Source organism: Dermochelys coriacea, chromosome 1 (assembly GCF_009764565.3).
Source record: "Dermochelys coriacea isolate rDerCor1 chromosome 1, rDerCor1.pri.v4, whole genome shotgun sequence".
Classification (NCBI taxonomy): domain Eukaryota; kingdom Metazoa; phylum Chordata; order Testudines; family Dermochelyidae; genus Dermochelys; species Dermochelys coriacea.
In genome coordinates this window covers 273,548,281-273,564,848 of record NC_050068.2, presented here as the reverse complement: position 1 = coordinate 273,564,848, position 16,568 = coordinate 273,548,281, and the positions used below count along the sequence as shown (strand labels likewise).

The window sequence follows — 16,568 nt, the reverse complement described above, 5'->3', positions numbered from 1 at the left end:
AAAAATTTGCAGGGCTTTACAAGGGAGTGGGGGCTTCTGCTCTCTGTGACTCTGGGTAGTGGAGTTCACAATGGTGACCAGAGCAGTCAGTGTAGGGCATTGAAGGACAGCTACCTGAGGACAATAAGGGTTGATGTAAGTAACGCAGCATCTACACTTGCTGCATAGACCTAAGTATGTTGACGCTACTCAAAGAGGTGGTGCTACTATGTCGGCCTAACAGGGCACTTACATCAGTGGGAGACCAATTTAAGTGTAGACACATGCACGACTAGGTCGACATAAGATGCCTTGTATCAACCTAACATTGTAGTGTAGACCAGGCCTAAGGTAAGAGATTACTGAGATGGGGGAAAGAACTCCCTTGCAGACACTGATTAGATCTATCCACCAAACTAAGGAGGATAACAGATGACCTCGTACATGCACTAACATATCTACGTGGTACCTTTTTGGAGAAAACAACTCTGCTAACCAGACTTGAAGAAGGCTGAAACACAGCGTGTACTGAACTACATAGGTGCATGCTGCCATCTGCCTCAGAAGCCTTGAAAAGTTTCTCACTATGATGAGGGGATAAGCCTTTAAGTCTAGAATGAAGGTTTCCATTGCATGAAGCCTTGCCTCAGGTAGTAAGGCCACAGCCATTGCCGAGTCCAGGAGCCTCCAATAAATTCTATTTTCTTTACCAGAGACAGGACTTACTTGTCTAGGTTGGTCAGCAGGCATCAAATGGATCAGATTATGCTTATGCTGGATATCACCTGTGATCTGAATCAACCTGTTATCAGCCAGTTGCCTAGACAAGGGAAGACATAAACCCCTAACCCCGAGAGGAATGCTGCTACCGTTGCCATACACTTTGTAAATATATCAAAGGGCAGCCAAGAGATCAAAGGGAAGGGTCGTGAACAAACAATGGTGAATGCTGATGATGAATCTCAGGAATTTTCTGTGGGGCTCTGAAGAATTACTGCTGAAAGTAAACATCTTTCAAGCTGAGAACAGCATACCAGTCCCCTGGCTCCAGAGAAGTAATAATGGAAGCTGGAAAGACCATCTGGAATTTTGATTTTTAGGAAATTGTTTAACTCTCTTAGATCTAAAATAAGAGATCCCATTTTGCTTTCAGGATCAGAAAGTGTTGGGAGTAAAAGCCCTTTCTCTGGAACAAAGGAGGGACCTCTTCTATAGGTCTTACCAGGAGAAGCGATTGTATTTCTTGCAGTAACACTGCCTCATAGGAGAGGTTGCTGAAGAGAAAGGGAGGCAGGAAGAAATAAATTAGAATGTATATCTCACTTCCACCATGCTTAAAACCCACTGATCTGTTGTGATGTAGGCCCAAGCACAATGGAAATGGGACAGGTGGTTTGCAAAAATTGGAAAAGAAAAAGATGGCACTCTAAGAACTAGAAGTGAGCTCTTGGAAGATGCCACTTTTGTTAATGACCCGGTGGCTGCTGAAACAGAGGGAGTTGGTGGGCATCTTTCATAACCTCTGCTCTTTCTCCTTGGCAGGTCCTGGGCTCGAGGGGCAAACCCTTGGAAATGCTGGGACTGATGAGGACAGAATGCCGCTTCAAATGCCCAGGGATTTCAGTGTTGTTCTAGTCTTTGGGATTATGCAGTCTCATAGTCTTTTCTGAAAGAGCAATGGCCCTTCAAAAGGGAGGTCCTGGACACTCTGTTGAATCTCTGGAGGGAGGCCAGAAGAGCGTAATCAGGACAGCTCTTCATTGTGATGGCAAAAGGACATGCTGCGAGCTACAGAATCTGCTGTATTCCGCCAGGCCTTCAGAGCTGTTCTGCAAACCGTCTTGCTCTCCTTTATTAATGTTTGGAACTCCTCCCACTCATCTGGGAGCCTGTCTTTGAACTCTGAAACCATATCCCACAGGGTGAAATCATAGTGCCCCAGCAAAGCATGCTGATTTGCAATACAAAGCTGTAATCTGTCTATGGAATAAAGCCTCCTCTCAAACAAGTCCAGCCTCTTAGCCAATTTATTTTTAGGGATTGATGCCTAGTGCCCCTGTCTTTTTTTCTCATTGGCTGCCACTACTACAAGGGAGCTCAGAAAGGGTAATTATATAGGAGTCTGAACCTTTGACAGGGAACATAGTACCTTCTCTCCGCTCTTTTTGCAGTCTGTGAAAGGGAAGCTGGGGTCTGCCTGAGGACCTTGGTAGGCTCTAAAATAGCATCTTTAATAGGGAGAGCTATTCTATCTGGGGCTGCAGATGCCAAGATGTTCACCAATCTGTGAGGGGTTTTCTGGAGCTCCTCTGGGTGGATGTCAAGGACCATCGCTATCTTCCTCATCCTGATGAGTCTTAAAATCATCAGGAGGTAGAGAAATAGTTTCCAGTATAATTTTCTCATCAGGGGATGAGGAAGTGGATGCCAACGGTACTGGGAGCGAGTCAAGTTCTTGCTCCTCCTGCTTGTGAGAGAGATCCCTAATCTGTTCAGTGCCAAGCTCATTACCAATGCTAGGTTACTTGTGGCATTGATGCTCCCGATTGCCAGTAGATGGAGCCAACTGCATTGGCAGTGGGGACACTCTTTACTGAGGGGAGAACCTCTTGGGTTCCAAAAGGGACATTGGTATGGCCCCAAGTCCCAACTGTGTGTGTCCCAAGGCCCCTTGCTAGTACGGAGGCTGAAACCAGGGCAGGCATGTGGTATATGGTGGAACTGGCTATGTTGGGACACATGGGATCCCACTTCAGCATCTGAGGAAGAAGCTTATTCCTTGTGACAATGGCGATACTGTAACCATCAGTACCAGAGACGAAGGGTCAGACTCTGAAGAAAGGGGAGCTGGGGAGATCATCTGTGGCTTTCCCTTAGACGACATCGCCTTAATTGGTGTCCTAATGGCCGAATCAGTTAGAACTGCCTGGTGTGGAGGTGAAGCCGCTGACATTGGTACCTTGGGCACTGGTGCTGGGTAAGACTCTTGAACTGCTGGTGATGGCAGCACTGAGAGGTTTAACAATTCTCTCAGCCTCAAAAGCCTCAGGAAAACAGTCTCTTGGTACTGCTAAGGCTGGAGGTGTACTATTAACCAAGGCCAAGGTTGTTGGTACCTGGACCGTGGTAGATGGCTCAGGTCATAGCTGCAATTCCAGCAGCAGACATTTCAATCTAGCTGCCCTGTCTTTTTTTGGAGCGGGTCTTAAAGCCCGTACAAACATTGTATTTGTTGCTCACATGAGCTCCCCCCAGGCAACTGGAGTGAGGGTCACCATCATGCATTACCTTACCACAATACTGGCTGTGCTTGAAAGATGAAGAGTGTGGCATATCTCTGGTACTGGAGCTGGTATTGAGACTGGGTGACGGACCCACACAAACAATTTTTTTTTACACTAACGAAATAATTACTAAAACTATACAACAGGTACTATTTATAGATTTCACTAGTGTCTTATAGAAGCAAAGAAAGGGCGCTCCAACAATCATCTTGGGAAGTAGGAAGGAACTAGGGGGTTTGGGGGCAGCTCAGCCCTTTATGTTTGCATGTGAGGTGCAAGACACCAGAGGGTGTTCATGCCACCCCGATGGGTACTGCTCAGGGAAAGATTTTTCAAGAACTGCACAGGAGTGCTCACACAGGTACAGTGGAATGGACATCTGCAATCACTCAAAGAACAACAAAATGATTCTGCTGATAAGGTTGATTTTTATTTTTAATAAAGGATAGCTCATTAGGAGAAAATAGCAACTGAATGAGATTTAAAGGGTTACATTTCTAAGGGCTTATCTACATGATAGAGTAATGCATCCTATGGGTGTGTGTGATTTCTATTTCAAACAGCACTTTGTTAAAGTGTACTAGGGAACCTTTAATGTACACCAGCAGGGTCTATATGGACCAATTAATATGAAACACATTTGTGTGCTTCAGAAATCACACCCTGTAGTGTGCATTGCTGCTCTGTGTAGACAAGCCTTTAGTCCTCTCACTCAAATGAGGAAAACTCAGTGTTAAGTAAGAATGTGAAAATATTAAAATATGATAAGCAAAGAACATTGATCTAAAAGCTAGCATTTATGAAGCCACACATTGTATAGTGGTATAAATAATTGCATAATCCAAGGACAGATTTATTTTAAAGCTATAGATAGATAACAATGACTCATTATGGAAGACATTTTACAAGTACATATTTGCACAGAAATGTATATGCATCCAGATGACCAAATTGAAAGGCTAGTTCCCTATGAAATACCTCTCCCCCCAACTACAAGTACAGTTCAAGACCAAAATGTAAATGTGTGATCTGATTATGTTTTTTCCCCTATATATCGATAGACCAAATTCACAGTTTATTATGCGTCACAGATTCCAGTGATGCATGGTCAGAAATGGGTGATCATGCCAGAGTTTTAAATAATAATGTTTGAGATATGTCATTTGCCACCTTGGCCCCCGTTCTGCAATCGAATCTGCATTGGTGTGCCCTTGTGCTCAAGCACAGCTTTAGTGATTTCAGTGCGGCTCAACATAGGAAAGGGGTTCAGCAATACCAGTGGTCTCCAACCTTTTTACGCCCAAGATAACTTTTTGAATTTAAGGGCAACTCAGGATCCACCCCAGCCCTTCTCCAAAGCCCCGCCCTGCTCACTCCATCCACCCCCTCTCCGTTGCTCGCTCTCCCCACCTCACTCACTATCACCGGGCTGAGGCAGAGGGATGGGGTTTGGGACAGGGTGCGGGCTCTGGACTGGGGCCGAGAGGTTTGTAGTGTGGGAGAGGGCTTTGGGCTGAGCCTGGGGCAGGGGGTTAAGGTGCAGGAGGGGGTGAGGGGTGCAAGCTCTGGGAGGGAGTTTGGGTGCAGGAGGGGCTCCGGGCTGGGGAAGAATGTTGGAGTGCAAGGGGGGTATGGGGTGCTGGTTCTGGGAGGAGGGTCAGGGTTGGGGTTTGGGGTACAGGAGGGGGTATGGAGTGGTGGCTCCAGGATGTGGCTCAGGGCTGGGGGTTTAGGTGTGGGCTCCCGCTGGGGGGAAGTTACCTCGGGCGGTTCCCGGTCGGTGGCACAATGGGGCTAAGACAGGCTCCCTGCCTGCCCTGGCCCCACTCAGGCACATCAGCACCTCCTCCCCATCAGGAGCTGGGCCACCCCACCACCCTGCCAGCCAGTAGCGCACCATGTGGCCATGCTGCTCCAGGAAGGGACCAATGCACTTCTGCATTGGGGGGCACGTGGCTCAGTGTGCTTCCCCGCTCTGAAGGCACCGCCCCCCACTCCCATTCGCCACAGCTCCCCATTCCTGGCCAATGGGAGTTGCGGGGACAGTGCTTGCCTGCAGGAGCTGTGCGCGGAGCCCCTTGCCCCTCCCCCACATGGCTGGCTGCTTCCAGGAGTGGCGTGGGGTCACAGCAGGCAGGAAGCCTGCCTTAGAGGCAGGCAGCCCCGATGCACCGCCACACCGACTGGGAAAGTCTCCAGGATTGACCAGTCGATCGCGATCGACGGGTTGATGACCACTGAGCTATACAGATTCAGTTGCACAACTGGGGTCTTAATTTGCATTATTTATATGATCTCCACTTTGTCTTATGCAAAATGCAAATTCACAATGTAAGCATGAAGCTGCAGAAAGGAAAGACTGCTCAATTTTGATTGTAAATTTTACAAGAGAGATGCTCTGCACCTGCCATTTAATGACACCAGGAAGATGTAAAGAAAAAGTAAAAGTTTCATATAATAGAGAAACTAGAATTTATCCCTCTCTAATGACTGGCAATTCATGTTTACAATAAGTCTCCTTTCTGCCTTCTTCTCTTTATAAAAAATAATCAAACCAGCAATATTTACACATGCATCCAAGCTTTAAAATGCAAACTAGGATTGTAGAAATCCTCACTCTCTTAGGTTCTAATCCTACACTGGCTTACAGAGGTTCTTAATTTATGTTTCTTTAATGGCTTTTCATTGGACTACTTGTAGTGCATAAAGTTTTGCACCTCAGAAGTATTTGGAGGATCAGGGCTTTAAAGTTTACAGTATAGGGCTAGTTTTACTTTGATGTTTGGTATTTTTCAAAAATATTAAACTTAATTTTGCATCAATGCTAATCTTAAATAGGAAAATTACATTTTAATGGCATATATAATGAATGGAAATACAAAATAAGGACTTACAACTGGATTTGTACAGCTTCAAGTGCTGGATAAAAGCTTAAAATACTTTATTTTCATATTTGTTATCAAAAATCTGTTTACCCTTAAAAAACGGAATTCCCTGAAATCCCCCTGCAATTTCTTAGGAGTTGGGCAGGTCTTGTCATTTCTCTATGTGTACAATTTCTACCTGCTGTTCTTAAGGCAACTTTATTTTAAGTAAGTCTCATTTAGGTTGAAAAAGCTGCATTACCTCCTTTCACAATAAACGCTTTCCATCTAAAATTGCATAGTTGTTGTTCAGTGCTTTTATAAAAGTATTGAAATATAGGCTGCCAACTGGTAGAATGTAATGAGGATAAAAGGTTGAAAGGTAACAAACAAAATAAAGAGTGAAATCCTCACTCTATGGATGTCAAAAAGTCACGCAAAATGTGTTTTAAAATTGTATTAATCTTCTGCTAAACTACATTTTAAAAAATATGTTAACTAAATGTTAGTCTGCCACTGATCTTTAAAATGTACTACATGCGCTTTTTCACTTTCTTCTCCTTAAAGCAACAGGTTAAAATAACAGACAAAATTTGTTTTTTGCTCTTTGTGAGACTAAATAAGACATCATTTATTAGTTCCCTGAGAATGTATGAAACATATTCATCAGTACAGATCAACTACATTTGTATTTTTTATTCTCCTTGCCTGGCTTGAAGTAACATTTTGTGTTGATTTTCTAAGCATTCTTTCAGTTTATCTTCGGTCAAAGTCAGTCGCTGCTCCAGGATTGAAATAGTCTGCAAGAAGAGGATAGTAATGTATTTTTAAAATATTTCTGCAATATCATAAATGTACACAATGCTTTACACACAAAAACAATGGCTTATACTGAATAACAAAATACTATGAATGCAATACTGGCTTCAAATAATCTACCGTTTAAACACAAAATTAATACTATGGCTTTTTAACTAAGAAGATTGTCAAAAGGCATAAAACTGCCTCAACAAAATTTACTGGAAGGTATTGTATCCCAGGATAATTATTCATCTACACAAGCTTTAATATAAATAAAATAGAATATTATCCATTAATGGAACATATTGTTTGGGTCTCCAGCTACAAAAATGAGCACTATAGAAACAAAGCTTTGTTTTTTTTTAAAGTACTAAATAAAAGGCAACCTCCAAGGATTTACTTTATTTCTAGAAAGGTAACTTTCTAGACAGTTCTGCTTTAATCTACATTATTCCACAATCAACTTATAGCCCTTTTGATTCTTCTGATAAATTAAGCATTTTCTCTCTGCATTTCTTTCACTACATTTATCTGATTACCCCATTTCAATTCGGCACACTTTTAATAAATTACCAAGTAAAGTGCAATATCTTAAATATAAAATGGCTGGAGCTGAGTTACTGAGAGGAAATGTTGAGAATTTTCAACTGAATTAGAAGCCATTGATTAATGCTGGTATTTGCTCTGTCTCACAATGATTTTTAGAATTATGCCAGTGCCTGACTCCACCTTGATAACTACAACCTGGAGCCCTCAAGCTGAAAATCTCTATAGTCCTGGAACTACCAAAAGATGGGGATGCTCTTCTCTCAACTGTTCTGCCTTTCTTATCTTGTTCATCCTCTGCCAGAGCATGATTTTTCAAGCTGGAATCTAACACTCTCTAGTCAACAGCAGGCTTCTGGTAAATCAACATTAGCAGTTACTACTGAAAAAACCCAACTTCCCCAGCCAAAGAGTTAAAAATATAACAATAGCCTTTCAAAGTTTTAAAATGCCATAGGCAGTTGCATAACAGGAAAAAGCTTTTTAAATAACTTTCTACATTGACGTTAATGAATTTAATTCACATGGCCAACATTTCATGAGATTGAAAGAATTCAGCATCGCTCTAGCCATCTGTAAAGTCAGCCCACACATTTTAATACTTTGGGTTATGAGCATGGCTCTGGGTTTTTTACCCAGTAATGAGGGAATTACCATATTAATTAAGGAAGTGTTACTAGTCCATTGCATACTCACTAAAGTCAAAACATCCAGCTGCTCCACAATGTGCTCTAAAGCATTACCCAGAGCTGGCGAGATGTCTATGCGCTTGTCCACGGTACACACAGCTGGTTCAACCTTGTCTTCCAGCCTCCTTCTTGAGCTTGTTGGTGAGAACAAAGCAGGATGATACCGCAGATCTTCACTGCTCATATCATCTTTGAATGTGGAAACTCCATTTGAAGAGTCAGTTGTCCTTGACTTCATTTAGTTGGAATCATAGAGAAAGAAAGGTATAAAGATCTGTTTTTTTATCCTTCAAAAATATATTGGCACATACATAAGCACATACAAAAGGGTCAATCTTGCTTTCTGTATAAGGTCCAATTTTATATCACATCCATTCATTCTCACCAATGAAAGAATTTTGGCTGTGGCAGATATATGAGGGAACAAAAGTTCACAGTATATGGAGAAAATTCAGCAATCCTCACAGATGATGTCAACACCAACTACTACATCTTGGGTATGTATGACTGAGGGATTAGAGGCTTTACTACTGGAGATTAAAGTCAATGTAAATCTTTCTTTAATAAAAGAGAAAGGTATCCTATACAATGAAAAACACCCATAGATAGTTTTTAGTTACTCATTCAGCTACATTTTCCTGGGAAACTGGCTTCCTCAAAGAACAAGAGGATGAAAAGGCTGAAAGGATGCACACAACCTGAATTCGAGGGAGAGAGAGGAGATTAAACTATCAAACAATGCTGATATATGAGCCTTGCCTCAAGATCACAGTGACAGTATCAGTTCCTTTCATGCTGCTTTATTTCTGTTTTTCTTTGCACCCTCAGGAGTCCTAATGGCATTCTTTTGCGAGAAGAGGATCCAAAGTCAGCAGTCACCAGATGGTCATTCACATCAACTTTACCTGGCTCTATCAAGATGCCAAGGGTCACATTCTTTTAATGCCTCATATATCTTTCCCCAAAATAAACTAATGACAGCAGCCACATTTTGTTCTTACACAAATTAGCCTTGTAATATCCATTAGATTACAAAAAAAAACCAGAATACACAAGAAGTTAAAATTGTAACTGCTTCTCTAACGGTTCTTTAAGTCTTGTGAAATGACCCTATAAGCTTAGCAATGGAAAGAGAAAATTCTGAAATTTTACCTCTCATCCTCCAAAATACTAATAATTTAAAACTGGATAGATTTTCAAATTAGAGAATTGTAAAATACATTTTAATTTATAAAAAATCCATCTCATGACCAATATAAATTCCTAGATCTTATATCGTTGAATTGATTTAGTGTCCAATTTTCAAAGTTGGGGCACTAGCTGTTGATTTCGGCAAATCAGCCAGTAGTTAGCTAAAAATTGGACATAAATCCCATTGAAATGAACAGGCATCTTTACACTGACTTCCATAGGAATTGGACCAAATCAGTAAAAAAGAGATTTAGGTGTTTAAATAGAGATTTAGGTGTCCAAATGTTAAGCACCAGAGTCTGAAAATTTGGCATTTGGAATTTAGTTTATTTTAAAGTTGTTTGCCAGTCAAGACCTTGCCTGCAAAGCTTGAACCTGCAGCAAGTTCTCACAAGTGAATGTTATAAACTTGGAAGAGAGAGTTTATAAAGGATACAGTGTACAGAACTTTCAATATAGTTTTGGCTAGCTGTTTCTATCAGATAATTCATAACATTTATACCAGTAGTTCTCAACTCTGGTCCACTGTTTGTTCAGGGAAAGTTCCTGGTGTGCTGGGCCAGTTTGTTTACCTGCCGTGTCCGCAGGTTTGGCCAATAGTGGCTCTCACTGGCTGCGGTTCGCCGCTCCAGGCCAATGGGGACTGCGGGAAGGGTGGCCAGCCAGTGGGAGTCGTGATCGGCCAAACCTGTGGATGTGGCAAGTAAACAAGCCAGCCTGGCGCACCAGGAGCTTTCCCTGAACAAGTGGTGGACCGGAGTTGAGAACCACTGATTTATACGCATCAACACTGTATAGTCAAGAATATAGTATTCTAGTTGTACATTGGAGTTTTTTTTAAAAAAGGTTAGTATCTGTATTTCTCCCACTTGCTTTTTTCCTTTATAACTCCCTCTTTGACCAGGGCAGATTATAAAGATCACTTGGCAGCCATGGATATGGCAGACTTGCTGCCATTTTGAGAATGTTACAAGTCTGCAGCCATCTCTGGTGATCGGATCACTGTGATGTATGCCTTCGTGACATCACACTTGAACTACTCTGATTTGCTTTATTTTGAGAAGGAGCTGATCTTCTGCATGCAACTAAAGCAGAAAGAAATGGCTCAATAGTTGTCCAAGGTGGGCAGGGGGAAATTTGGGTTCCCACTTCTTTGCATCGGCTGTCTGTTTCGGCATGGATTCAATTTAAGGTTTCAATTCTAAAATGTTCAAAACCCCTTGCTGACTGGGTCCTGAATATCTTGCTGCCTTTTGGCTCATATGTAACTTTATGCATAGGTGCCGACTCCATGGGTGTTCCAGGACTGGAGCACCCAGGGGAAAAAAATGGTGGGTGCTGAGAATCCACTAGCAGCCATCTTTCCCTCTCCCCCCAAAAGCACCTCCCACCTGCAGGTGGTCCCGCGGATCAGCACCTCCTTCTCCCTCCCAGCGCCTACTGCCTGCTGCGGATTAGCTGTTCTGGCACGTTCAGGTGGCGCTGACAGGAGGGGGAGGAGTAAGGGCAGGGCACACTCAGGGGAGGGGCGGAATAGGCAGGAAAGAGGCAGGGTGGGGGTGAAGCAGTGGGAAGAAGCGGGATGGGGTGGGGCTTGAGAGAAGGGATGGAGTAGGGGCAGGAAGAGGCAGGGGTCCGGGGGAAGGAGTAGAGTGGGGGCAGGACCTGGGGCAGAGCCAGGGGGTCGAGCCTCCCCTCCTCCACCGGCATATTAGAAAGTCGGAGCTGTTCACTTTATATATTTTTAGACATGTAAGAAAAAAATGGGGCTACTGCAGCTTGAGAATTGTTGTGGCAAAAAGGGTACTGTTCATATCTTGCCTCTGTAGCTTAGGGTATGCGGAATGCCCTCCCCCAGATCATAAAAGGACCTCAAACTCACTAAGATGTTTAAAGCTTTTTAGGATCCTTAGGAAATAGGATTAATAAGGCTCTTCTGCATGTGTGCCAGCCGACCAACTGGAAAAGTTCTCCAAAATTGGTTAATGGAGAAAAATAAGAAATATAAATTGTGGTGCTATGTACCAAAAATCATTCTCGTCTTACAACCTATTATTAAAACAGAAGAAAGAGGATTCTCATGTTTAATTATAACAGGAAACTGCAAGAACGTTATTTTTTTCTGATAATATTTTTGAAAAGCAAATTCATTTTTTTGTTGCATGAGTAATACATCTTTTTATGAGATAAAAGCAAAAGGATTATAAATGTGGTTAAGCAATATAGAACACAGTCCTGGTCTTTTTTTAATGCTTACTGCTTTATAAATCAAGCTTTTTGATAAGCTATGAAAATGATTGCCAAGTAGTTCAAAAACAACACACACATGTGCGTGCACACACACACACACACACACTTTTTGGGAGTGGGGGAAGAAGAATTCTAAGAGTATTAGATACTGGCAAGTTAAGTCTACCCTAAACCAGTGGTTCTCAAACATACTTGATCGTGCCCCCCTTCTTTGTGTCTATAGTAGTTTATGCCCCCTTTCCTCACTATACAAATACATATACCAATTAAAAAGAACAGGCAACTCCTACTAAATATTAAAAACAGTAAGGCATTGATTCAAACAGAGACATTTAAGTATAGAGTAATATACATTTTAAGTGAGATACTGCTTACTTGCAACACAATGTTGTTACCACTATGACAGGTGCACCTGTTTTTTGGAGCACAGCAATTCCATACTGGGCTGTATGCTTGACACAGCTATCCAGAGATCTCCTTCTACCTTCAATTAAATATCCACACTACATCATAGGAAACGGATTCATGTACAGATGGCAATGACTTTGTATGATGCAAGCTTAACAGAAATCCATCAAAACGCACAGCGGCATCCAGAGTCAAATGCACAGCGCAACCTGAGGACCTAATGTATCTGGAAGAATCAGCTTTGCTAGTTATTCGTTGTTGTGGGTAAAATGTGTGTAGTACGTTTTTCCCGACCCTTAAGCTTCTCATGCACCCTGCAGAATACATTCCATTCTGCCTGCCCCAGTGTTAGAATTTCTGCCCTAAATAATGACCTACTTGGAAGCTGAGGTTTCCTGTTAGTCTCATTGCTGATACAACAGATGTATTTTTTGAATTTCTATAGACTGTAAGTAAAACAAAGAGAAGTTTCAGAAACTCCCACAACTTTTGTTACTAAACCCAATATAAATGTATCCTTAAAACTCCAAGGAGAAAATCTGTGAACTTGAATAAGCAGCATGAGGAAATAAATAAAAAAGATTTTTTTTTGTTGATTTAACAACAGAACAATGCTCTAACATTCTAGGACATTAGCAGTTGAACAGGCAATGGAGAGTGTTTTGCAGCTCAGTACATCAGCGCCTCTGGTCAATTCAACATGTACTGCTTCCTTAGGCAGAAAGTCTTATACTATCTTAATGTCTTGAGTAGGACCCCTAGGACACTGATATTGTCTGCAAAGACTTCAGGAGATGACATGGCAGGGAAGGGCTAAATAAATAAGTGGGAGACAAAGACTTAATAGTTGTCAAACTTGAAAGGATCAAACACTGAAAGGAAAACAAGCAATGCAGAGGAAAACCACAAAAATAAGAAACCAGTTTTCTTAAATATATATATAACTGGTTTGTCTATCATATATATATATATGATAATTGTGCCCAAAAAATCTGTAACTTAGTTATAAATAAGGAAAGAGCACTGGAAAAAGTTTACAAACTTCAATCAGATAACTTATGAGTATGACTAGGTACCTAATGATTAATGGCATTAAAGACATCTAGATATGTTTCTGACAAAGTATGATCCACATTAGATGGTATAAGAGCAGCAATCTTCTTCACTTCAGTGAAGGAGCCATAACTGTAGAAATGAGAAACCTTACCTATTTTTTGTTTGCAGCTTCTCTCCAAATTCATTACTCATGGGCCAATGATTCCCACCTGTGGAATTTGGAGGCAGTCCCATGTTGCTGGAGGTTCCAGGACTAGGCTCAGGCCACCAGAAGAGTTCTTCCATAGCCAAACTCCAGCAACCAATTATTAGAATTAAAACTTGATCTAATATATTAAATTAACCTTAAGGCAACATATGTCTGTCTCCTTTTAGAGAAAAATTTCAGTGTACATTCTGGTCATTTACCAGACTGCCAGGGTAGGTTGAATCCAGAGAGAAGTGCTACCAAAAAGAAAATTACCATGTAAGACAGTTCTCATTCCATTGCATAGCTTCTCTACTCCTTCATTATTCACGGAAAGTAGCAAGCAAATGCCAGAAGGGGAAAAAGAATAAACAGAGTTTAATTAGTCCAGAAGAATAATAGGAAGGAATGAGAGCTCCTCCCAGATAAAGCAAGATCTTTATAAATTAAGAAGTTACGTGGAAACCAACATGGTAGCACCTTCCTAGCAAAGGATGCTTTCTGCAGAGGAATGGAAACTTACTTTGCGAAACTTCCTGAGATGAGGTTCATATACTTTTCCATCCAGTGCCTCTGATGGACTTCTTTGAATAGTTTCCCAGAAACCTAACATGCCAACTGTATCCTTTATGTGAACTGTCTTGAAAGGTAACAAATTCTTCTCTAACCAGGACATTATTTTCTATGCCACAGAGAAGTTATGATCTCTGCTTACTCCCTAGTTTTCAAAGGGATATAAAAACTCATGCCTCAGTCATAAGCCAACCTCTAATGGGAAGTAGGGGGAGACTTCCTCTGCCAGTATCATAATTGCCCACTATGTGGTTTCTTGCACCTTTTACTGTTGGATCTGGTATTGGTTACTATCACAGAAAGGATACTGAACTAGATGGGCCATGGGTCTGACCTGTATGGCCACGTTTGCAAGTTTTGCTGTTTATTTTTTTAAAAAAGACATCCTGATAGAGGTATCTAATGAACTAAAATGATGTGTACTAAAAGGATTGAAAATTGCCTTGAAAGCAGGTTTGTTTCCACAGTGAGTATGTAAATGTCTAGAGTGGAAGCTGGGTTGGCTTTTAGCATATTGTTTGTACCTATCTACCCACAAAGGGCATGTCTAATTGCATTTAAAAACCCATAGCTGGCCTGTGCCAGCTGACTCAGGCTCACAGGGCTCAGGCTAAGGGACTGTTCAAATGTGGTGTAGACATCTGGGCTCAGGCTGGAGCTTGAGCTCTGGGACCCTGTGAGGTGGGAGGGTCCCAATGAGCATGAATGTCTACACCACAGTTAAACAGCCTTTTTGCCCAAGCCCCTTAGCCCAAATCAGCTGGCATGGGCCAGCCGAGGATGTCTAAATGCAGTACAGACATACCCAAAGAGGCTTTTGGATTTTATCTGAGAATATCTAATTTTGCATTGCATCAAGTGCATTGTTCTATGTCCTCAGAAGAATTTTTAGTAGTTGCATTTTGAGAAACCCACTCAGGAGATAAAGTTGATGCATAGCACCAGCAATCCTAGCCATTGGAAATAATAGACTACTGATGACATTTCAGGAAAAGATTGATGCAATGAAGTTTTAGATTTTAGCAAATCTTTACCATGATGGTAAGATTACAGCCAGAACCATGTCTAATTTGACCTTAGGGTGAACAATTCTCTGCACTGGGATCAGAAGTTTCTCCTGATTTTGAAGAAGTGGTGGTTATGAATCTTTTCCAGCAGCAATTCCTTTATGAAGAGGTCTGCTTCTTTGGACAGGGTACTGATTTGCACATTGTCTGTGCCTGCATATAGGTGCGTAATGTGTGATCTATGCTCTGCTGTGACTACAACCAGCCTCTTAAAATTCTGGATGAAGAGGGTGGATCAAAAGGAAGAGTCTTGAATAGGAATTGTGAGATCTTGTACACAAATGCTCTTTTTGTCTCTGCGGTGCAGAGGATTTTGTTGGTTTGGAGAAAAATTTATCTTGATTTCCTTGGAAGCTTTTATTCCAAATTTTTCCATCTGCCAGAGTAATCTTGGATACTCTTGGTTTTAGTAGCAACCAGTGGATTGCTATGCTAGTTTTGACAGTGAGAGTTGAAGCCTCTCTGCAATCTCAGCTACTAATTTCTCTAAATATATTTCCCCCAATAACTCCACACCAGCAAATTTACATTCACAGGATATCTGTTTAGAATGAGTAATGGCTATTACTGTGTATAAAATGGCCTCCTTGTAGCCACCAAATTAGAATCCATTGCTCATCACAAATCACATCAAAGGTTTAACCAAGAGAAAACCTGAGATGTCCGAGAAAATTCCAAGCAAAGCTCATACCTCTAGACAATAAGCCACTTGTTTGTCACAATGGAGGCTTTCCTTACTAATTAGATGGAAAAGCTTTCATCTGAAAATCTATAGCCAAGGCTTTGAAATTGCTGTGCAGTGTGTCATCACTCATTTAGGCTATGGGGTCCTTTATAAGGAAGTCCCTTTCTGAAGATACGACTGTGTCTTTCACTGACAAAGCTATTGCTGCACCAATTTTAGGCTCCCCAGATGTACACAATTTCTTTGTTTTTATATTGTGACAAAGCTCTGTCCTTGCCTCCGTGGGTCCCACGTTTTCTGGTGGATTTTGCTAGCCTCAGAGGCTCACTGTGATCCTCCACGTAACCCTTCTTTCTCTAGAGACAAGGGTCACAGTCTACTGAGCCATTTTCATCATAAGCCAGTGAGGGAGGTGAGGAGAAGTTATCCTTCCTTGCACAGTCTCTGTTGTCTCCCAGTCTCAGTGATTAATTAGGGGGCAAAGGTTGGGGGGAGGGTGCCCGGCCCACCCTCTACTCTGGCTCCAGTCCAGGGACTCTAATAGTATCAGCTATGGTAGCTGACCTTTTCGAAACATGACATGTACAATTCCCTGGGCTACTTCCCCCACAGCAGCCCTCACTTCCTCAAGCTCCACTTCACCCTTACCTCAGGGTCTCCTTCCTTGTGCCTGATATGATGTGTACTACTCAGCCACTCCAACCACGCAACTTCTTCCCACAGCTCCTGACATGCACACCCACCTGATTGACTGGGAGGCTTTTAACTAGTTTCAGCCAGCCCCTGATTGGCTTCAGGTGTCCCAATCAACCTAGTCTTCTCCCTGCCTTCTGGGAAGTTCTTAATTGGCCCCAGGTGTCTTAATTGACCTGGAGCAGCTGCCATTTCACTTATCCTGGTACCAGGGATTTGTTTAGCCTGGAGCTAATATATCCATCTCCCACTACTCTTCCATAGCCATCTGGCCTTGCCCCGTCACAATATAAAC

The 16,568-nt window shown here is 42.0% G+C and overlaps 1 protein-coding gene across 5 annotated transcripts in view; it reads right to left on the bottom strand.

Annotated features, from left to right (window-relative positions):
* Positions 1-3,674: 3,674 nt before the first annotated feature.
* POC1B (POC1 centriolar protein B) overlaps positions 3,675-16,568 on the bottom strand; it is a 97,766-nt gene continuing 84,872 nt past the window's right edge. For 4 of the 5 annotated variants that reach the window (XM_038397031.2, XM_038397052.2, XM_038397078.2 and 1 more), the window contains 2 exons: positions 8,171-8,395; positions 3,675-6,927 (listed from right to left, as the gene is read on the bottom strand). In XM_038397031.2, the coding sequence (XP_038252959.1) occupies positions 6,823-6,927; positions 8,171-8,395 (330 nt within the window). In that variant the 3' untranslated portion in view covers positions 3,675-6,822. The remainder of the gene's footprint in view (positions 6,928-8,170; positions 8,396-16,568) is intronic. The other variant, XM_043492479.1, reaches the window with a different exon arrangement.